The sequence below is a fragment of the Pleurodeles waltl genome, chromosome 6 (assembly GCF_031143425.1).
Source record: "Pleurodeles waltl isolate 20211129_DDA chromosome 6, aPleWal1.hap1.20221129, whole genome shotgun sequence".
Taxonomy (NCBI): domain Eukaryota; kingdom Metazoa; phylum Chordata; class Amphibia; order Caudata; family Salamandridae; genus Pleurodeles; species Pleurodeles waltl.
This window is the reverse complement of record NC_090445.1, coordinates 130,299,387-130,323,060: the sequence shown is the minus strand read 5'-3', so window position 1 is coordinate 130,323,060 and position 23,674 is coordinate 130,299,387. Positions and strand designations below refer to the sequence as shown.

Here is a 23,674-nt window from a genome sequence, read left to right as displayed (position 1 = left end):
CTATTTATCTTTCGTTGTATGCTTACCTATATTTCACACATCCGCACAAATACACAAATGAAACATTGACAACGCAAACACACACTGGCTGTACCTGCCCCATTCAGGCTGTCACATGGTCACAGCTCCAGTCCTTCCCGTTCCCAGCCTCCTCCCCCCTTGTGAGGTGCACGGATCTCTTCCTGTCACAAACTCTGCCCTGACACTTTATTACCCCTATACTCCCCCCGCCGACGGGAGGCAGCCAATGGGCGCGGCCGCTGACAGACTCACGTTCAGTGCGTCGACAGCAGGCAGGATGAAGCCATGCAGCCCTCCCAAGCTCCCCCAGGCTGCAGCAGGAGCTCCCCGAGGCCGGCCCTGAGCGGCCCCGGCGCCGGGGGCATGGATGGCTTCCTGGGGAGTGGCCCCTTCCAGAGCAGGGCTGTTATGGGCCCGTCTGGGGGCCACCCTTCCGAAATGGGGGGCCACTCTCCAGCCATGGGTGGCAGCCATGCTTCAGCTCTGGGGGTGAGCTCCTCAGCCTTGGGGGGACACTCTTCGGTCTTGGGGGGTCCTTCCTCAGCATTGGGGAGCCACTCACCCACCACCGTGGTTCCAGGTTACTCTATTATGGACCTGCCAGCCAGCTCAGTGGACCACGGGAAGCCCTGCGCTCCCTCGTGCCACGGATCCACGGCGCCCGCTCTGGGCTGCGGTTACTTCGGAGGGGGGTACTACTCGTGCCGCGTGGCCCGGGCCCCCCTGAAGGCCTGCTCCCTCTCGGGGTACCCCGCTGAGAAGTACACGGACACATCCGGGGGCCCGGAGGAGGTTCGCCCTAAGGAGGTGGCCTTCTATTCGGGCTATGGAGGCCCTTACCAGCCCGTGGCCAGCTACTTGGACCTCTCCGTGGTGCAGACCATCGGCGGGGGAGCCGGGGAGCCCCTTCCTTCGGACACCTTCCAGCACTGGGGCTGGAATAACCAGATGTGCTGCCCCAGGGACCAGAGCCCGGCTGGGTCACCCTGGAAGAGCCACTTCACAGGTAAGAAACCCACAAGCCACTTACAAACCGCGCTTCATCACCCGACGTAAATAACACAATAACACACCGGTCAGTAGAGACTTGTGTGAATAAGATGGGTACGCCTCACAGAGGCCTTAAAGAGGTACACAAATGACACAACACAGACCGGTCCTTACAAACCTACTGGATTAATGTCGGTCACACCTCACAGAGGCCTTAACAGGGACCTAACACAATACAGACCGGTCCTTACAGACCTGTGCGAATGACGCGATTTACACCAGCCTTAAATACGTATATCAAAGGAGAACTCATCCCACAAAGGAGGCTAAATGTTTACATAGTCACACTGGAAATCTCTCTCTCTCTCTCTCATATTATTGGATTCCAAGCTCTATACATGCAGAAACTCACACACGTGACGCAGCCTACAGACGCTCGCAAGCGTGATATTGATGAATAGACACACATAGGTACATCGAGAACGGGTGCATATACAGATACATAACTATCTAGCCCGCATTTATCCATAGATAGATAACACCGACAGATCAACAAATGATGTATTTGTTTCATTTATTCTAGAGTGTGATCAGCATCCAAAAGGCATTATAACATTTTGCAGAGACAGTAGCTCTTCGTGCGTTTGTTGGTATACAGGATGCACAAGTAGGTCCAACAATCACTGTGGATGAGTGAGGCAGTAACACAGGGCACGGCGTGGGGTAGAGGAGCCTGGTGGAAGTAGCAAGCCTCAGTGAGATGATAGGGCACTAGCAATACATAGCAGAACAACAGCCATACTGCTGGATGAAACATACCTGCATGCACACATATGTTAAAGAGATGCAAACATACACAAGCGTGCACGCATACAGATACAATGCAGCGTGTTTATAAATATATATGTACGCACTTACATGAGTGTGGATACATAGCAATAGCTAAAGTGAAATGCTCAGTGCTACATATATGCATATATATTCATTCACTTTATATATATATATATATACACACACACACACACACACACAGCACCAAATCACTCACCTCGCAGGCCTCAATACAGTCTAACACCCGTCCAAACAAGAAATGCAACTACAATCTATCTATCTATCTATCTATCTATCTATCTATCTATCTATCTATCTATCTATCTATCTATCTATAAAACAGAGAGTATACATAACAGACAACTGTGGAATATGGTTCTCTAATCGTATGCGTGGTACTTGTAACCTGATAGCAAATTGCAAGGCCCAATAGTGATTGTTACTACACAGAGAAGCAAGGCATTATTGAATCCATCCATTCATTGTAGATTTATATAGTGTTAACCAAGAAGGCCCTTAAGCGCTGTGAGGAACATAGTATATGCATCTGTTATTTTTTATTTTTTTATAGTACATAAAAAACAATTTTAGCTTTTTATCGGTCAAAGTTTGTAATTCACGGCAATCATGTAACACCTGCGAAATATTTGAAATTTTGTTTAGGCGATATCAGTAGAGAACAAACGTCTAATTAGAGAGTCATGAAAAGTGACTGTCTCAATCTAATTTTTTATTGAAATAGTTCTTTTTTGTTGCTTATTGCTTTTGCTTCGCTGGACGAATGTGCAAAAACCCTCCAGCAAAGGGTATCTGCACACCTCCGTTTGATATTGAAAACTCTTGTGCAGATTAGTAAAGTGGGGTTTTAATGTGGGACCAGAAGTTTGCGCATTTGCGTTTAAACACTCTGTAGGAAAGTTGTCAAAGAAAGAAGAAAACACACTGGATGGATGATCACAAGGGTTGACGTAAAGGCACAGGCCAACCGTCCTTGTGCGCCTCGTTTGGTGTCACGTAGAGACACCTGCGGTTTTTAAATTCCTGAAATTTTGACATTGAAAAACAGTGCCAAAGTAGTGTCCGACTGTATTGGTTTCGTGAACCGCAGATAGAGGTACAGGGTCCGCAGAAGCCGAATCTCAGCTGGTGGTCTAACTGGAGTAAAGAGCTGAACACTTTCCATCCGGCAGCCATTTTGAATTCTGCCAACTGCAAACCTGGTTTGCGCAGTTAGTGAGAAAAATCATACAGGAATATATGAGTGCAGGTTCAGCACACAACTACCACAGTGCAACAAGGCCGCCCACCATGGATATCACATTTAATTAAAAAAAATAAGGGGAGGCCCCAGGGATCTGAACTGTGGTTCACAAACACCACTATGTTGCGCTAAGAGTGACTTAACAATGTTCGTCATGGTTTGTTGAACCTGGTTCAATTGTAGGACTATAAAATGCATGTCTAATACATGAAGACGAGGAGTAGTGGGTGTAAATCACAACAAAAGGTCATCCCCTCTGCACCACTTCGGGCAGGGGCCTATCTTCATGGGGAGTTCAGGGGGCACCACTAAAAATATATTCTGTACTAAATAGTTGGGTACAAGTGGTTTCAGTCGGATAATGTGAAGTTTCTGTCGGATTTCACTTGGTTTTTACATGCCCTCACTGACAAAATCACACACGCACTCTCCTCTACGCTTTGAAGGCCTTAAAAAATGTTGATTAGTTTGAAAATTATTGCCTTTTAAGTGCCACTAACAATCCACATTCCTCTCCCTTCCCACAGCCCCGTCAGCACCCTTCATGTCATGCTTCTTCTAATGTGTTTTAACAATATGTGCCAATGTGATTGCTGGGAAATCTTAAGCTACCCCCCCAAACATACTCCCCAAGCTACGCCCCTGACGTCAGGGCGTACCTCTGGGCACAGTTGGCAGTGCCTAAAGTATATCATTAAAAACCTAAGGAGTTCACTATGGAACATTATGCCTTTCTACCAAAATCACAAAGTAATCTAACTTATAAAAAATATATAAATATTCCATTTAAATATCTTCAAATGAAATAAAATTGTATTTATATTCCTAGGAATAGAAAGCGCTGACATCTACCATGTACGGTACCTATGTAACCACCCTTCCCACAATGCGTTGTTTGATATGATGCACAATAACTAGGTTAGAAGGTTAGTATGATCTTCACACAACACGCACATTTATTTATATATATATATATACATATATATATATATATATACACACACACATACCTACATAAGTAACATATGTATATACAGACACACACATACATATATATATATATATATATATATATATATATATATATATATATATATATATGAACATGCACTCCTCACGGAACTTCTGCCCTGGCAGGGGTGTCGCCTTTGACCGGCAGAGGAATCTAGTAATAAAATTCCAGATAAGCACATCCACAAAGATTAAAACACGCACTGAAGGTATCCAGTGGAATTTTATTTAATATCCCAAAAGTCCACGATGCATTTCGGGTAAGAAAACAGCCTTGATGCGTTTTCCAGGCCATACCGCCTTTGCATTATTGGGTTATTAAACAGAATTGCACCAGACACCCTGAGTGCACATATTCATCTTTGTGGGTGTGCTTATTAGGAATAAATATAAAAACATGCATAATATGGATTCTGTAGTTATAATTCAACTTATCTTTCCACTGAGAATGCCATTGAAAATTTTCTAGGTTGTTAGTAAGGTTGGCGCTATTTGATAAATCTCTCAAACATTTTTCTCCCTTTTAGTAATATGAGCTCAGGTGTGGATTGAGAAGTATCATGCAGCTTCCTTCAAGGATACAAAAATTGAAGGGGAATTTTTTAAATAAAAAATGCATCTTTTATTTTAGCTCCCAGATGCAACAGAGTCCTTGGAATGGATTTACAGCTAACCTGCCATGAAAGTAGAACTTCCCTCAAAAAGCGCGCTGTTTTTGATTTGGTGTAAATCTGTTCAGTAGTGTTTGAGATATCAGCATTTTTAAAATGTAGTGAACGGGCATCAAACGCTAACATTTAGCAATAGACTGCCCATTTAAAGGGGCTATCCAATGAATGATGTCACAATATGTCTTAAGCCCAATTGATACCATCAACCAAAGGAATATGCTTGAATGCCTATTGTTGGTAATTGTTAGTGAAGAAAGACTGAATAAAGAGAAGTGTCTTTTTTCTCTCTCCTGGATAGTCCATTTAAACGTGCGAGCTAGAAACTTGCAAGCTCTGTCAAGCATATTTTAATTTTTCAAGTGTGATTGGCTGTCATAGTTTCAATAAGTTTTTCAATGAACTGCATTGCGAAAAAAACAATACACAGAGCAAAGGGGAAGCATGATAACTAATAGTAAACACTTGGGGGTCGGTGGGGTGGATATGCTAATAGAGTTGTGGAAAAATGTTATGAAAAATAGTCCAAAATTAATTTAGGATAGACGAAATTCATGAATTTTCTAAATTGGGTGAGCAAGCAGACATTATTTGGCATTCAGAACCAGGCATTGTTTCCCCAAGTTCGTAATTTTCTTAAATTTGAGAATTTCAGACAAGTCACCAATTTAACTGAAAAAACGAGTAAGTTAACTGAGGCTATGGCTAGGTGTAGTACCTGTGCCTGCTCCACCGCCAAAGGAATCGGTGGAAGGCGAATGCAGCTTATTGACGTAGAAAAAATACAGTTGAAGGTTAAGTATGAGTCAAAGAGTACTAAATATAAAAATGAAATTCGCCACAACAAACAACATAATTCAGTACACCCTACTGCCAAATGCACATAAAAGTGCTGTCTACCAAGAGCACAACCTTACAGGGCATGGGTTATGGTGTGTTGTGAGTTGCATACCATAACTAGTGAGTTATATTGTTTATGTTTTGTGTTCACTGAATCACAACTAATCAACTGTGACTACACACACACACCTACACACAATAATCAAAACATATTTTTCTTGATATATGTTCTTTTCGTAAAATTTTAACTTCCCCAATATGTATGAAATGTTCTTATAAAAATCCCAGGTAAAGTGCAAGAACAAAACAGTGCCTTAATTGAGGAAAGAGCAGAATCTCAAAGTGGGGAGTGGTGCCCTTTAAAGGTTTGAGCACAAACATATCGTGGTAAATAGCAAATCCCTACCACTTGTTTTGATAAAGTGCAAATTCATCAAATCTCCTGAATAATCCTTAGATGTATTATAGGTTATACATAATATTACAGTACTAAATAGTTATTTCTATATCAATTCAAATAAGTAAAGTTCCATCTTAAACAGGTATGTTCCCAATCAATACAAAATCAAGTCTTCACATATTACTAAAGTGCCAATACAGCACAGTATATCAACCACCCCAAATTCGTTCAATTTAGCACAAAACACATCCCTTAAAGTGCCATACTGCCAAGATGCAATTACAGTTGTACAATTCAGGTATCATACAATATATACTAAAACACATTCTTCTCTGTCAAAAGGTGCTACATCTGTTAAAACTGTTAATTATACTATGCAGCATTAGTCCAAAACAGTAAACCTCTTCTACAGTTTTAAAGTGCTGAAGTCAAAAGTGCACAGTGCTGATATATAAAACATGGCTAGGTCCAGTTTTAATCCATAAGTGAATCAAACCAAAGTGGCGCACAAGATTCATGTTGTTTTTAGGTCTCTAAAGGTGTACATGAAGTTCAACAGCTAAATAATAACCCTCATGGTTTTCTGTTTCTAATAGCAAAATCAACCCTGATTTATTCCTCCTTAGTTTCAATTCCCGATCTCCATCTCTAGGGATGTGCCTTTTACATGCTTAATGACATAAAAACTAAAATCCTTCAACAAGCCATTATGGGCCTGATTCTAACTTTGGAGGATGGTGTTAAACCGTCCCAAAAGTGGCGGATATACCACCTACCGTATTACGAGTCCATTATATCCTATGGAACTCGTAATACGGTAGGTGGTATATCCGCCACTTTTGGGACGGTTTAACACCGTCCTCCAGAGTTAGAATCAGGCCCTATGTCTTTTCATAAAATGTTTCACAATTGGATAATTGTTGTCACAGATCTTAATGGCTCTAATATGTTGCAGAATCCTAGTCCACAGTTTCTTAATGGAGCTTAGTATTGCATGTAATTCTCTATTTTGTTTCAATCTCATAACCTTCCAAACATTTAAAGTGTTTTTTATTCTTTCCAAATTTACAGGCTTTACTGGAACTGCATCTGAAAAACCCATTACCATCTTTTGCCAACCAAGGGGCAGATATAAGAAAAGTGGCGCTGCACCCGGTGCAACGCCACTTTCATTGCACCCCTTAGCACCCTCCTACCACCACCATGTGTGCGCCGTATTTAAAATACAGCGCACCATGGCGCACGGTAGGGGGCAATAGCATCATTTTTTGACGCTATTGATGTACTCTGCAGGAGTAGTGCCAACATTTTGGCGCTACTCCTGCCGAGTGCATAGGGGCCCATTATAAATAATGGAAGCTCCCTTTTAACGCCTGCTCTGAGCAGGCATTAAAAGTGCTGAAAAAAATGACGCAAGGCAATCTGTTAGATTGCTTTGCACCATTTTTACAGCCCCCCGGCGCAGGCATAATGTGGCGCAACCATTTACAAAGTGGCACAATGCATGCATTGCCCCACTTTGTAAATATGGCGTGGGGAAAATGCCACGTTAGCCCCACCTTAGCATCAAGCATTTGACGGTATGGCAGCGCTAAGGTGGCTCTAGGGCTCTTAAATCTGCCCCCAAGTTTTTTGTCCTGCTATTCAGGTTGAAAAAACTATTTGTGAGAATATCGGCAAGATTGCGGAGCTGTCAAAAAAATATGCTAGGATTTGGACTCACAAAACCCTTAACGTGCTCATCATGTAATAATATTTATCCTCAACAACAATTAGAATCCTTGGGTCGAAATACATCATTGTCCTCCAAACAAAAACCCCTGATGGCCTGAACTCTGATGAGGAATTGGTTGTATATGTTACTGAACACCAAGGGGATTTATCAGCCACCAAAAGCGCTGCTAGATGCCTTTTTGCACACTTGTTTGATTTGATTAGACATTTGTACTAGTATAGAGGTTTTACCCCTCCCAGCGAGGCACACAGACACATACTCTCATTTAGATTCTGGATGAACCCACGCTATCACGCCATTTTTAGAAACATCATCCTACTAACCTATACACAATCTGTCTGATAGACCCAATTCAAGTAGGACTTAACATACGGAGACTGCAAAAGCTATGTTCCTAAAGCATAGTAACTTTTTACAACTTAATATTAAAGAGTACAGTATAAATAAACTAAGAATAGCATCCTAGGAACATCTATTGGCCCTCTGTAGAAACCATTACATCTTAAATCATAGCACTGCAGTCTAGCAAACGAAAAGGAGGCATGACGGCATAGCTTTTATATGTTAAAAAGAAAAGCAATGTAAATACTACTAATTATAATGTTGCCAATGAACAACCTCTGGAGGATTTCTCCATAGGAAATGTTGATCTCATCTACAGCCTGAATGCCTAAAAGGATACTTAGCATGAAAGTAGATCTTAATTTAAAAAAATTGCTTTTTTAGTTTGTTTGTTCACTCGTTTTTGAGAAATTAGTGTTTGAAAATGTGCCATGTGGGCATCAAAGCCTTAACAGTTTTGTATATCTCTGCCATTTAAATTTGTGAGTCAATCTTGTCAATCACATTTTCAAATTATAAGACAGTGTGATTGACAGGCTTACGGTTGGAATTATTTATTCAACTATATTAACACGCAAGTTTTGCACTGTGAAAAAAAAAGTACACAACCATGGGCAGCCAATTGCAAAATCAGCCCAGCATTGGGGAGTGGTTATAGGTACCCAGATGCGTGGAAAGTCTACGGCACACCTGAAAAAATGTGATGTTTTCTAAGTGGGATTCGCAAGTCAAAGGTGACATGCGAGCACACCAGCGGCCATTTTAGGGGTGAATTTGACGGCCATTTTAGGTGCTGACTTTGACAGCCATTTTGTGCCTGACTCGCGAGTCCCTTCAAACACATGAGTTTTAGGCACAGTAAAAAAAAGCATAAAAATGTCAAAAGCTCAAATAAATGCCTGACTTCGAATGGCAGGCCAGAGGTAGGGTGCAGAGCCTGCACTAATGCCAGGCCCTGTGCTCAACCTCCAGCGAGTGGTGGCAGTGGCGGGTTGGACACAAGGCCTGGATGTTTGCCAGCCCCTTCAGGCAAGCCCAGCTTTTCATTGCCAAAGGCTGTGTGCAGCATGGTTTGGAGAGCCTTGGGTGGCTGGGCTCAGGGACTGGCTGAAACCCTTGTACAGCGGGTGTTGAAAAATAAGTAAATCATAGTGAAACCAGTGTAATTCACTAAAAAAAATCGCAGGTAAAAAAATGAGGTATGTTTGAGATTCAAACACAAAAACACTGAAATTCGTCAATTATGTTGACTGCCATGAAAAAACACACATATTAGCAATGGCAGAGATAAAATAAAAATCATTCAAAAACAATATGGCTGTTGACTTTGAAATATGTTATGTATTGTGTGCATCCCTAAACATAACTGTCATATATATATATATATATATATATATAAATGCACATATAATATTAATGTAGCTTTAGCCATTCCACTTATGCTCTCCTGAGTATCCCATGCTAAAAAGTTATTGAAAACAAACTTGAAGAACACTTTATAAGCTTTCAAATTCTTTACCTATAATGATTAAAGATAGGTGGGATTTCCTGAAACATTTCCAAGTTACAGTTTATTTTTCAGATTAGTTACCGAAGTCATAGATATTTGCTGCAAGCTGACCAGTACAACAGTGACATCTCATCTATTATCAAAACTGTTATCACTAATACAATGTTTGATCAGTACTATTATTAATACCAGAACCTCAATGACTTCATAAGATGACTCCTTTACTTTCCTAGTAGATTCTGCATAGTCAATATATATATATATATATATATGTGATAAATAGTTTAAAGTAAAAGACATCACTTGTCTTTTATTCTTAAAACGTAGGAGGATAAACGTGAAGTGAGCGTATATTAGGTTTGGCTTAGATACAGATTTAGACGTCTTGTTAGTGTCACGTAGTTACAAAAAAATCATAAAGATTGTATACTTGTAAAAATACATAGAGGTTCTTTGGGTCACCCACTTTGCCTTTGGTCTGCTCAACTGTTATTCACATTTGCTTCCGCCAACCACAGCCTACCATCTGTGGCAGTGGGTCAGCCCTTTTCAGTTACTGGCTCTCTTGTATTGTGACAATTTTGTTTTCAAATCACATGTGCACATTTTCCTAAAAAAAAGGACTTCAGCCCCAGGGCTTTTGATCCAGTACATTGTTTGGCCAATCCCTTTTTCCTTCCATTTTTTTAAATTTGTAATACTTTTAGTACTCTTTCTATGTTTAGACTATGTCTTCAGGTTACAGTAATTCAAAGTCAATAGTACACTCTCTTTGTGCCAAAACATTCACATTTTTCTGTGGTGTGCATTAAATCTAAACGAATTAGCAAAATGAATAGGTCTCACCTTTTGGACCTACTGGCTTTGCCTGTGGTTTTTAGCCATGCTGTACAACATTCCTGATGCAAAATGATGAATGATGATGATGAAAAAAGTAGAGCAAAACATTTTTTTTGAAGCAAGGGCAGAGCGGAACAATACAGAGGTTAAGGGTGGAGGCAGCAACATAGAAGGCCAGGGTGGGCGGAAGCAATGTGGGGGGCGTACAGAAGCTTTGCAGAGGGCAGGAGTAAAGAGGTGAATCAACAGGTGAGAGAGAAAGAGTGCGCAGGCTGGGAAAAACAACATGGAGGGCACGGGGAGGAGGAGAAGCAACAGATGAGAGAGCAACGTGAAACGGTAGTGGAGATGCACATGGGTGAGAAACCAATGGGATGAGCAAGACATGGAAGAAAAGCACACATGCGACAGAGAGCAACATGGAGTGCAGGGGAAGAAAAGTACATGAGGGAGATCGCTGGAAAGCACATATACTCTTATTGAGTGCTTAACCCAAAAGAAACAAGCATTTGCAATGCAGTGGGTCTTGCGTTTGCTCAAGTTATAGCTATTAAGAGTTGTAAGTTCCTAACTGGACTTTTCTTGCCTCATTAATTGAAAATGAAAAGTAAATCAGTTGACATAAGCAAGCTGATTCAAAGCATCGCGGCAGCCATGAGCATAAGCTCGAAGGAGAGACACAAAGGGAGAAAGAAGTTTGCTCGCAGTCAAACGTATCGGCAAAAGTGCAGTTGTTCATGTAACAGGGTCGATGGCCAAGGTGGTAACAAAACTGCCCCAAGGAGGGACAAACGTAAAGCATTTACCAATGATAACAAAGGATTTTTGAAAGGCAAGCCCATGAAAGAATGATAGTAATGGGTGTGGTAAAAGCCCACATATAGATTATAACAGGACAGAGCTCTTGCCCACGCAACCGAAAAAGTAGTGCTTGAAAAGCAAGCAGTGGAATCATAGAGGCCAAGCAATCAAAACAGGCTCTTCGTAGGAGGGACAAACACAATATTGACCATGGGCGTCACAAATTAGGAGCAGGCAAATGAAAGTGGCAGGAAAATCAACAGATGGATTGGCAATGGGCAGGCTTCAAGTCCTTGTATGCTCTTGGTAAACCCAGAATATGACTTCCTCAACCATATAACTCCTCAGTCTGGTCGGCTTGACCTAGACAGGGTTTTTATACCTTTTCTAACTAGGCCCATCTACTAGCAAAACCTGTACTATTCTGTTAAAATTATGTGCAATGGTTAATCTTTTGAATGTAATTTTTTTTATTGCAAGCTTATGGCCTCCACATTAATTTCACAGCATATTTCCTTATTTATTTTTGTGTCACATGATAACTGCCCCTCGGTGGTCACAATGCATGAGGCAGAAACACTTTCCACACAGGATGAAAACAAAGACAACACCCTTCTAACCCTACACAGTGTAGCCTGCTACCAATATAAGCAAGTGCTTCTGGACCCAACATAGGAGTGGTAAGCGCTAAATACATATTACAGTACAATACAAAAGATGCTCGCAGCAAAAATAATCTATTTGGTTTGCCAGTTCTTGTTTTATTTAATGCGTTTTACACTGCAGTACCTGTCTACTGATAGGCACCACTACACAGTGAGAAATGTGGCCATTTGTAAGACCATCAGTAGTTCCGTTTAGATTTTAAAGGAACAGAAGAAACAAACACCAGAAATGAATTTAAGAAAAATGAACAAAAGTAGGAGTTTTGATAACAATTTATAAGTGAAAATAACTGATCTTCAAAACACTGCTGAAAGTAACTAGATGCAACTGGTGTGCACGGATTTTGAAAAAATGCAGGTTTGGGAGGTCCACCGCCTGCCACAGTGCAGAAAATGAATACCAGTCCTTCTTAGTTCCATTTCCATCTCATTAGCTTGGGTATTGCAGCATCATAGTGTACCCAGCCTTCAGTCTGATGGTTTGTTGTTTCCACTGGATACCTTGAACACATAATATAACACTAACCTTACAGACCTCATTCTTATGAGTTGAAATTCCAGGAGGTCTACTCAGCATTTCGTCGATAAACTGAGCTGGGTTAATTCAGCGCCAAGAAGCCCCAAGGGGCGAACGTTGCATTTTACAAATACACATGTTGTTTTGTTGCAGCCCTGCAGTCACAGATGCTGTTCGCCTCTATTGAACTGCCAATGCCCAGGCCCTAGGCCCCATCTGAACAATCTGCATTAAACTTTCCTAAAACGTGTTTGACCACTTTCGTTGTTTCCCAAATTACCAGCATTTTGGTCTAAGGAGGAACTGTTATGGGAGAAGGACTCAAAACGTTCATCTCTGATTCTAAATGTAAGAAATATCTTTGCCTATGCAAGCAGCAACCACTGGTAGACAGAATTACATCCAACTTGGAAATACAGAGAGCTTTTTCCAAATCAGATCTTTTTATGGTTTGGCATTAGGTTCATATTTTCAGACATACTGATAACGACGACTTTTTCCTAGTACTTCGATTTGTATTGACCGCTGTGCTCTATAAATTTGTTTTTGCCTACCTGCTCTACAAAGCACTAATAATGCCTGCTATATGTAGAAGGAACGTATTCAAATGTGTATTTAGCATGATTCCTTAAGAGCCTTGTACAATTCTTGAACGGTATAAGGTAGTTTGAAAATTGCAAAGCATCTGACTGGCCTAAGATGAAAGAAATTCTTTTGTGCTTTTGCTGCCAGTATGTGGCTCTCGAAGAACTGACAATCTTGTTGCACAAAAAGTTTTGATGAAATACTTGGGCTGACATCATCTCTAACCCAGGGATGGACACCCAACCTTCGAGGGTGGGAAAATATGACTCTACTGGAAATACAATAGGAAAACCGTGCTAGATTTGTGAATCCGGTAGGTGTGGGTTGAGGACCAAAATCTGTGACATATAGAAAGTTCTTGGATTTTTCAGCAACCTAATTCTTTGCTGAACTAAAGAAAAAAAATGTAAAAAAACAGTGTCAAACAATTTTTAATGCAGGCTTTTTAAAGATCATTCGACAAGCAAAATGTTTTATTTGCAAACCGTATAGACAGTATGTAGACCTGAATTTTGACAGTTATTTCCTGCAATTCCAAAAATTGCGATATTTACGAAAATCTGATATAGTGATCTGTGATGTTTTATCAGAAGAGCGTGCAAATAGATATATATATTGCTTTACAAAAGATTTGTGCAGTATCAGACGCCAAACAGGTATACACAAAAAAATATTCTTCTGCCCAAATTTACGAAATAGGCACGCAGCGCAGAAGCGAAAAATTCTGCATTGCGCTACGTGAGGTGAGAGGAGGAGAGCGCCATGTTTACAGAAATATGGCTCTATCCTTCCCGCTCCCTAGCGCCACGTACACACCTTTGCACCACAGTGCAAGGGTGTGTGCATGAGTCTAGCATAGGTTTTGTACTGGAAGGTAAACTTTCCAGTACAAAATACTATGTGTAGACACACTTTAAAATGTTTCCATGTTGTATGTGTGTTGCACAGTGCAGAACGCATGCAAAGTCGGAAAAGAAAGGAGAAATGAAAACCTTTCTCCTTTTAACGCCTGCTTTCACATGGCGTTAACTTTTGGCACAAAACCCTGACTACTATTGTTTGCAGATAGAGTTTTGTGTCAAAAGGCATGGCTAGTTACATGGGAACGCCTGTGTACCACCCATGTAATGCCCCCTTGGCACTAGTAACGCAAAGCAGTGCTTTGCGCTGCTTTGTGTTACTTTTAGGCCCAGAGTCTGAAAGCCGTCACCCAACGCAGCACAGCAGCCAAACATGCTTCGCTGTGTGACAAGGAGAGAGCAGGAGAGTGTCATATTCACATAGAAATGGCACTCTCCTCCCCTCTCCCTAGGACTTTGGCTGATTTCAGCTTCTGTGCATGACTCACATACCTTAGTGCCATAGTACTAGTGTGTGCATGAGTCTAGCATAGGTTATGTATAGGAAGGGTGTCCTTCCTTTACAAAATACTATGCCTAGACAGGTGGAAATGCTTTTCCTACTTTGTGTGTGTTGTACAGTGCAGCAGGCAAAGTCGGAAAAGCAATGAGAAATAAAAACATTTCTCCATTTAATGCTTTCTTTTCAGCTGCGTTAATTTTTGGCACCAAACCATTTCTACTGATGTTTCAGAATAGAGTTTACGCCAAAAAGCATGGGTACACCCACGTACCACCCATGTTACGCCCTCTTGATGCAAAGTAATGCAAAGCAGTGTTTGGTGCTGCTTTGCGTTACTTTGCCACACAAACCAATTCAAATACCAATTTGCGTTGATTTCTGAACCCTAAAGTAAGTTTTGAGTCGGTTTAGCATAACAAAAGTAACGCTAACCCGACACCAAGCCTTTGAGAATCTGGGCCTCAGGGTACTTTCTAGCGCAAAACAAGTTTTGCACTACAAAGTAAATAAGTACAAATTTATTTTATGTCACTTTTGTGACGCAAACACGGCATAAAATCTTAGTAAATATACCCTTTCATGTTGATTCATTGTTGCTGACCTTAGTGATATATAAAATGCCACCGTGGACAGTATTTTGGTGCTGCATTGCTGACCACACCGGCATGAAGTAGATAAATACCTATATATGCTGTAGACTCTGGTTTACTGCGAGGACGTCACCCTCCTTGTAGGATTTATAGGTTTAGGGTCTAGACACCACTCAGGCTTTGAAAAGTAAAATGTTAAGGTTAGGAACAGCACTAATTAAAATTGATAACATAGTAAAGTCTAAAATGTAGGCAGAGTCAAAAGTTAGTGCCAATGCAAATTTAGTTAGCCAATGCATACTTCCTTTAGTTTTTCATGTTAGGTGATACATTACTGCATTAAGAAATAGCGCACAATTTTTCAAATGTTCTGTTGTGTTTGAATGTTGTGTGTTCATACACGTGTGTATTAGGTCCTTTCAGATTTTTTGTTTGCAATGTGTTTTATATAATGGTCATGTGCTCAATGTATTTTTTCAGTTTTGAGCAGTTGTATTTTTTAAATATGGGTTACAGCAGTGGTTCCCGACCTGTGGTCCGGGGACCCCTGGGGGTCAGCGAAGCCTCCTCAGGGGGTCCGCAACTGCTTAGAAAATGAAATAATATTTAACAGTTTAGATCCCCAGCTTTCAGTAATGACTTGGTGGGGGGGGGTACCCGGATTCCAATAATGATTCAGTGGGGGTCCCCGAGTTCCAGTAATGATAAAATGGGGTCCACAGAAGTCAAAAGGTTGGGAACCACTGGGTTAGAGCTTTTCTAATAACGTTCACATTGCTCCATAGTTCGTTTTTTTTTTTTTTGCTTTTAAGTTTTATGTGGTTTGTTGTAAATTATAAAAATGTGATGTATTTCTTTGACAAAACATTAATTCTGTTTTTGGTGTTAGCCAATTAGTGATTTAAGGTTAAGGTTGCACAATAACTAGTTACTTTTTAAGGTTTGCATTAATTTAGGTAATCTTATTTATTTTAAATTGATTTTAAAATGTATTTCTTGTTTTCCCCCAAGTGAACTACAATGAATCTGCAATACATTTTTATAAATATAGGCATTTGAAGCGTGCTGTACAGGGGTACTGAACTCAGCTGTATATTCAGTGTACACCAAATTCAGATAGAGTTGTAATCGAATTCAAAATCTGTGTCAGTGTGCATTCGAATTTTGTGGATGTGTGTGATGTGTGATGAATGCAGGGAGGGTTGTGCATACAGAATTTTTTACATGTCACACAAATGTATAGAGTGGAATGTGTGGCGCGCATATGTGACTGTTAGTATATCGCATATTTCCAACAGTTTTATATTGTGTATTTGGTACATGCGAAAGAGAGAACGATATGTTAGATTCTACAGGTTTTACTCTGACTACAGTACTTGTGGGATGCCTTGCAGATCTGTATATAAATGTGTATTAGTTCAGGTATTATGTTGGATACTGAGGCCCGGATTTACCATGATTTGGAGTTTGGTTGCTCAGACACAAAATCATTTTTGGCATTTACAAAGCTACACAAAGTCACTTTAGTGGCTTAGTAAATACGAAGTAACGCAGCACAGCACATAGCGCTTCCTTGTGTGATGTTCTGTTAGGTAGATGTTATATGGGTGCAGCATGGGCGTTACCATGTATTCATCCATGTACTTTGGCAAAAGCTTGGACTTATAATGACTTGTAATCCTCTGTTTGCTCCGAAATTATGTGCCTACCTGACAGAAGCGTAACAAGGAGAAATATTGCTATTTCCCCTCGGCAGTTCCTTTCCTCTTTCCATGTGTGCTGCCTTCTGAAGAAAAACTTAGAAAAAGGAATTGCCTGTATAGATTCCTGCACAAAACGGCCCCTGCCCGTAAGCAGGCACCCTTGCACCATAGTGAAAGGGTGCCTGACTTGGCGCTAGGCAGCACACAGTGCACCAGCCCAAGGAAAGTGCTCTATATATTTGTAAATATGGAGTCTTTCTGCATTCTCCCTTACCCTTGCTCTGCTTTCTTGCATGAAAGAATAGTAATGGCGCCCAAACATGTCATACAGATGTTCGTTTGTGCTCTGTGTAAGAGAAACATATGTTTAATTCACGAGGTATACTCATGTATTAAGAATGTTTAGCTGGCCTGTTTCAAACAATGAACTGATTTTTGGTCTGTCCCAGTGGGGCATAGGTGTTTTATTTGGGAGGGGTCCATCCTTCTGAATATCCTATGAACATTTATTTGGTCTGTGTGGAATAGTGGACTGTGTGTGTATGGTTTGTACAAATGTATGTTTATTCAGTTACATATGTGAATGTTAAGTGTTAGAATGTCGTTTGGATTATATCTGGTTTCTCTGCCTCAAATATGTAACTAATATTTGGGTATAGTAGGCAAACGGACCCTACTGAATGTTGTACATATGGCTATTCTGTCTGTGTCAACCTATGGATCATGTGTTGGATAAGGTATGTATAAGTATGTGTGGTTGCATTCTGTACCATAGATTACTGACAGAACGGTATTCTACATCCTGGCAAATGTGACCTGCAGTCAACAGCTTATTCTGAAGTTGGACAGGCGCGTGTGTGTGTGTGTGTGTGCAGGCGTGCACACGAAGCATCTCAAATACTTGTTGCAAAAATCTAATTTAAATACGGTTAAGGTGTTCTGCATACACTCAGATTATAAATAACTGTTCACCAGAATGAAACTCTTTTCTCTAACAAAGTGGTTTGGTCATTTTTCATCACCATATTTGAATGAATGTTTGGTCAAAGTGGGTTCCATGTGAATGTGAAATTAGCTATGGAAGCATTGAGCACTTCTCACCATAATTCACATGTCCAGGACACTATTAAAAATTTAGAGAATTTTGGTTAGATTTTTGCAAAATTTATGGGCAAACATGAATTATGAATTAAAACGCAATGTAACATCTTACTCTAGTGGCATTGTTGTGCCAGTATGATGTTCATATGTACAGTTTTCCATTGAAGGCATATTTGAACATTTTCCTTTTAAACTCAGAATTTTTATTATTACAATCACATCCCTGATTCATATTATTTATGCTATGACAGAGTTTATTAATAAGGCATGCAAACTAATCTGGTACTTTTACGTTTGTAGATGCAACCAAAACACGTGACACATATTTCTCTTTTTGGGCCCACTGGAGCTTGCTCGAAACCTCCAAATGTTGCATTAGGTACTCCTTGAAATACAGCTCCTTCACATGTTCAAAATAACTTTATTCGGTCTAGTTGGAACTACGCCATATAAGTACAATATAATACATTACTATACAATACTATCAGAAAAAGTTAAAAAGTGGTTAAGATGAATACAATTAAAAACAATATAATGTTTTGGTGTCTCTTGGTTTCAGCGATCATCATGATTAAAAGTGATTTGATAATGTCCAAATGTGCTAATTCAAGTTCAAGGCCTTCTTACCCAAATAGACACATTACTCTAGAAGCCAGTGTAAAGAGTGGAGAACAAAAACCTTGAATAAATAGGTCTGATGTGCTCTCCTACTAATGTGAAAGGCCAAGAGGAGCACCTTAGCGTAGCACCACGAATCAGAATAGGCCCTGACATGTCACCTAAAGTCATGCTTATAAATAAGTCTTCCTGCTCTTAATCACAAGTCTGAGATAAGTATAAGATGTTGTTGTTATTTTGTCAGATGCTAAAATGTTAAAACAAATAAGGTGCCTATGTACAATATCTGAAAAAACTTTATTTATGAGGGCTTTGATAATGCCAAATCTAGGTTTAGAATAAAAACTACAAAATGTAGCAAATTACTTTCTAGTGAAACCTGGTTACAGGGACACAGTCATGGTTACCCTCCCAGTTATTACAGTAGGGAAGGCAACTATCTTATAGAATAGATTGAATCATAGGGCCAGATTTACAAAGCTCTTTTGCATTTCTTAACAGTCCGAATCAGTATTTCAGGCCGTTAAGAAATGTAAAACAGCCTTTTCTTATGTAAAAAGGCACTTAAGGAATTGCAACTTTTACCTTGCAGCAATCGCAACTTGCGATTCCCAGAATAGGAAACGCAAATAGGGATTCCCTATTTGCGATTCCTATTCTGATATACAAAGCATTTCCTAAATGCAACTTGGGTATTTAGAAGATTAGATGCAATTACCCCTGACTTGAAGTCGGTGGTAACCAGATGCAATAAAAAAAAAGTACCACAAATTGCTTTTTTAAACTGCAATAGACCACACACATGCCCCTTTGGCATATATGTGCTCTACAGGTGCACCCCTATTTTTGGGGTGCACCAAGGGGGGCCTTTTGCCCTTTGCCATCCCTGGTTTTGCATTTCCTAAATAGCGATTTCTTTACAAGAAATCGCTATTTAGGAAATTCAAAACTGGATCTTTGACTAAAATGCAATGGGATTTCTTAATACCGATTTCCTAATAGCGATTCCTACAATGTAGGAATCGCTATTAGGAAATCGGTATCTCTGTACATTGCACTTTGCATTTCTTAAATAGCAATTTCTATGAAGTCGCTATTTAAGAAATACAAAATTGCATTTTTATACATCTGGCCCTAAGTCTCAAGATGATTAAATGCTGATAGTGCTGTGCGTTAAGTAGCTGTAGCGGCTAGGGGTCATCAATGGAGCTCGGTTTGATGATTCCATGAGTCCTCGAATAGTAGTTGTTCATTAGGTTGAATACAGTGTGAACCCAGTACAGGTAATTCACTTTTATCTTAATTTCCACCCAATCGTCACAACCGAAAGATGTAAGTAAGTTTGTCGATGAGTGTGTAAGTGTTTGTATGATATTGAGACTGAGTAGCTCGGGTGATGCTGTATTGGAATGGTAAATGTACAATTGTTTTTTGTGTAGGAAGGTATGGTATTCTGTAATTGTGTCTGGCATTGCAGACATGATGGTCCAGTTTGTTGTTATGCTAATGAGGAGGTATTGTTGTATGTTATAACATATTACTTACAAGCCAGCGTTTGATGGTTCGTTGGGCACTCTATCACAGTGTCACAACTTTTTGCCTTAGAAAATGTGGGCTACATCAATGTGTAGTTAATGTAGATGTAATCCTGATTATCCATATTGAGTATTGTGTGAAAGCATGTTTACCATTGATTGATAAGAGTGTATATGGGTTGAGAGATTAGGTTTAAGTACTACTCTAACTGCCAACTTTGTTATCTGTAGAGATTTCGGCGGTCATTCTGACCCTGGCGGTAAAAACCGCCAGGGCCGTGGTCCGCGGGAGCACCGCCAACAGGCTGGCGGTGCTCCTTTGGGCATTCTGACCGCGGCGGTACAGCCGCGGCCAGAAACGGAAAGTCGGCAGTCTTCCGCCGGCTTTCCGCTGCCCAGGGGAATCCTCCATGGCGGCGCAGCTTGCTGCGCCGCCTTGGGGATTCCGACCCCCACACCGCCATCCTGTTCCTGGCGGTTTCGGCCGCCAGGAACAGGATGGCGGTATGGGGTGTCGTGGGGCCCCTGGGGGCCAATGGCATGGGCACTGCAGGGGCCCCCATAAGAGGGCCCCACTTAGAATTTCAGTGTCTGCTTAGCAGACACTGAAATTCGCGACGGGTGCTACTGCACCCGTCGCACCCCTTCCACTCCGCCGGCTCCATTCGGAGCCGGCTTCCTCGTGGAAGGGTGTTTCCCGCTGGGCTGGCGGGCGGCCTTTTGGCGGTCGCCCGCCAGCCCAGTGGGAAACCCAGAATGACCGCCGCGGTCTTTTGACCGCGGTACGGTCTTCTGGCGGTTCCCGCTTGGCGGGCGGCGGGAATCAGCCCCTTCATGTCTTACCCAGTATTAGCACCAGATCAACCGTAACTACCCCACAATTGTTTTATAGATTTTCTCCTCTTTTGGCGGTTGAGGCAAGCATTATTTTGTTTTTTAACACCTGAAAATATCTGTAAACATCATAAGCGGTTATGTGGCGTATTTACTTTTTTTCTGAATGGCACCTCTTCTAAAAGCCGATGCATACTATGGTGATGTGTTTTAATGAAAACAAAAAAAAACTGTTAAAGGCTGAATTTTGAAACATCATAATCTGTGATCTGTATGTTAGCTGTGATATTTGCTCACACAGCATGTTTTATTTTCTATTTCAACAGCTTGTGACCAGTATATGTATGTAGTAGGGTATGGATGGTAGGTGTGACATATGGGCTCCCCAGGTAGTAGACTTAGTCCACACCAACTTTGTTGTTGTTCATTAGATATGGAGTTTTTTCATCTCCCCTACAGCGTGTTGTCTCTGTGTGTGTATGTTAACAGGCATGTTGGCCCTTCACTGTGTGGATCGATGCCACACAGGTTTTCTGTTTATATGCAATGTTGTTAACGAGTGATGTTTGCAAACATTTATAGCAACTATAAAATCTTGTGTGTGCTGACTTAATGAGTGTAGAATATCATCAACTTCTGTAGAGTGCAAACCATTATCTAATGTTCATGAAGATATAATGAAATGCGTAACACTGGGACATGCATAGTGGACATCTAGTTTTTGCTTTGGAAATGAAAAAACAGCAGGATGACAATTTTTCCTACCGTGTGAAAAGGCGTTGACTGGAGTAAAGAACTTCATTCCTGCAAAAATTGATAAGATCATAAAGCAGAAAATCAGCCGTGGTGAGCCCCACATTATTTGGTAAAGTCATTGGATTTAGTACCCTCATTACAACCTTTAACTCCCAAATCGGGCCATGCTGAAAAGTCATATTTTGACAATTCTGAAGGCCTTCTCCTGTAAGTGTGGTTGAAATTGAACAAGTACCTGCCTGTACTGGGTCAAACTTAACTAGAGAAGATCTGACTCAACCTCTGTTTATATTTTTTTATATTGCATCTTCAATGTGAGGCAACCAGCAGGACAATGTGCTCTTTTTTGTTAAGACTAAGTTTATGTAAATAGTAAGTTTAGTTCTGGAGTGTACTGTTTTACGTACAAATAATAGAAAACATACGTAATTATGTTGTGTAAAATGTGGGCTATTGTTAATTTATTTATTATATTAGGAAACACCTTCATCATAGAAATGACATGTTTTGTAGTTGCACTCTGCACTATTGAGATAATAATGGCCTCAACTGTAATTATCCTGCTAAGGTTATACTTTCTGATGGCCCATTAGCCAAATGCACTGTAATGCTTAGATTAGCTAGTTACAAGGAAATCATATCACTTTCCTGAATAATGTAAGATGATTCAAAGGTATGCAATCCCCATAGTACATGGGTTTTAAAGTACTTCCAATTGTTCAGTAAAAGTACCCAACAATTCATTACAAAGGTGGTACTAGCATCTCTATAGCTGTGGGTGAGACTATTAGCCACAGAAACGATTTAACACTCCCTTATAACTTTTGGCACGTTATGTAAGAACTGCACCAAGTTTTCAAACAACGCCTCCATGTTAGGTTCTTTGTCATAAAATTGAAATAGATTAGACAAAGGTGCCAAACGTAAAAAAGAGATGCTGTGTGTATACAAAAAAGTGTGTAAATATTTACTTCCTGCTACAGTAAAAACTGCTAGACAGATGTCCACCACTAGTGACATAGAGACTGACCATGGATCACAATAGATCCATTTTGTGCTTCGGTGTAATCAGTTTAGTATTTTTTGAGATATCACAAAAAATATAATATTCGAATTAATAAGAACTATATACCTCGGTAGTTTTTTACACACAAAATGAAACTTGAATGGCTGAAATAAAAATAAAAAACCTGCAGTTTGGATTTGTGATACTAAAGAAATCTGATAGCCTCAGGTACCCAAGATTTTCTTTTACGGCCACTACTTTGAGTCCGGCTTAAAAATTATATGTTGAAAAAACATCTTCCGAACTCTGTCGGATGAAGGTGACTGCTCGGCTCAAGCGTGAATGAATGCACAATCTATAGGGGTAAAATGCTCCCATTCCTCCGCACAAATAGGCTGTAAAATGAGGCTTTCACGTTCAAGAACTGCTGAATATTAACTAGTAGTAAGTGTTATTGCTTCATGTCCACAAACTGACCTTTATCGTTTCATGAATTGCTGCCCTCGTGTATGGTGATCACAGGGCCGGCTTTAGCTGTGCGACAGTCTTTTTTGGAACCCTCCACCCCATGACCACCTCCTGGGATTCACTTACTACCACCTGGCAAATGTGCCCTCATCTCTCCATAGCCCCTCTTTCACATACATTAGTTTGGTTTAAAGGCTTGTAAAGCCCTGCTTTACTAATCCACTCTGCTATCCACATAACATATAGTTCTGTTCATTGCAGCAGGCACATTCACCCTCAGAGCTACTTTATGGCGAGTCAAAGCTGTTGCTAGACAAAACTCCCATCCCTCTCCCTAGCAGGAACATTAATCATAAGAGGTATCTTGACATATTTATTGCTTCCTGACGGCTGGACTAACAAGTAACTTTTCAGCAGGTGCTTTTAAATTGCAAGTTTCATAAGTTATTGCTAAGCACAGCCCCCACCCCCCGAGGCCAGCGCCCCCTAATCCAGGTCAGCACCCAGTGTGCCCGCACCACTCGCATCGCCCGAATGCCAGCCCTGGAAGATCACGATCAAGCAATTTCCAGTCACAGGTCCTGGCTCACAAACAGAAAAAAACAAAACAAAAATAAACTACATAAGCGAGCAAAAAAAAATATGATATATTATTCTTTAGACGTACAAAGTAACAGCCATTGG

General features: G+C 40.6%; 1 protein-coding gene across 1 annotated transcript in view; it reads left to right on the top strand.

The window, feature by feature from the left end:
- The first annotated feature begins 289 nt into the window (after positions 1 to 289).
- Positions 290 to 23,674, top strand: part of HOXB13 (homeobox B13) — a 35,294-nt gene continuing 11,909 nt past the window's right edge. The window contains exon 1 of the mRNA XM_069237572.1: positions 290 to 1,027. Within this exon, the coding sequence (XP_069093673.1) occupies positions 307 to 1,027 (721 nt within the window). The 5' untranslated portion in view covers positions 290 to 306. The remainder of the gene's footprint in view (positions 1,028 to 23,674) is intronic.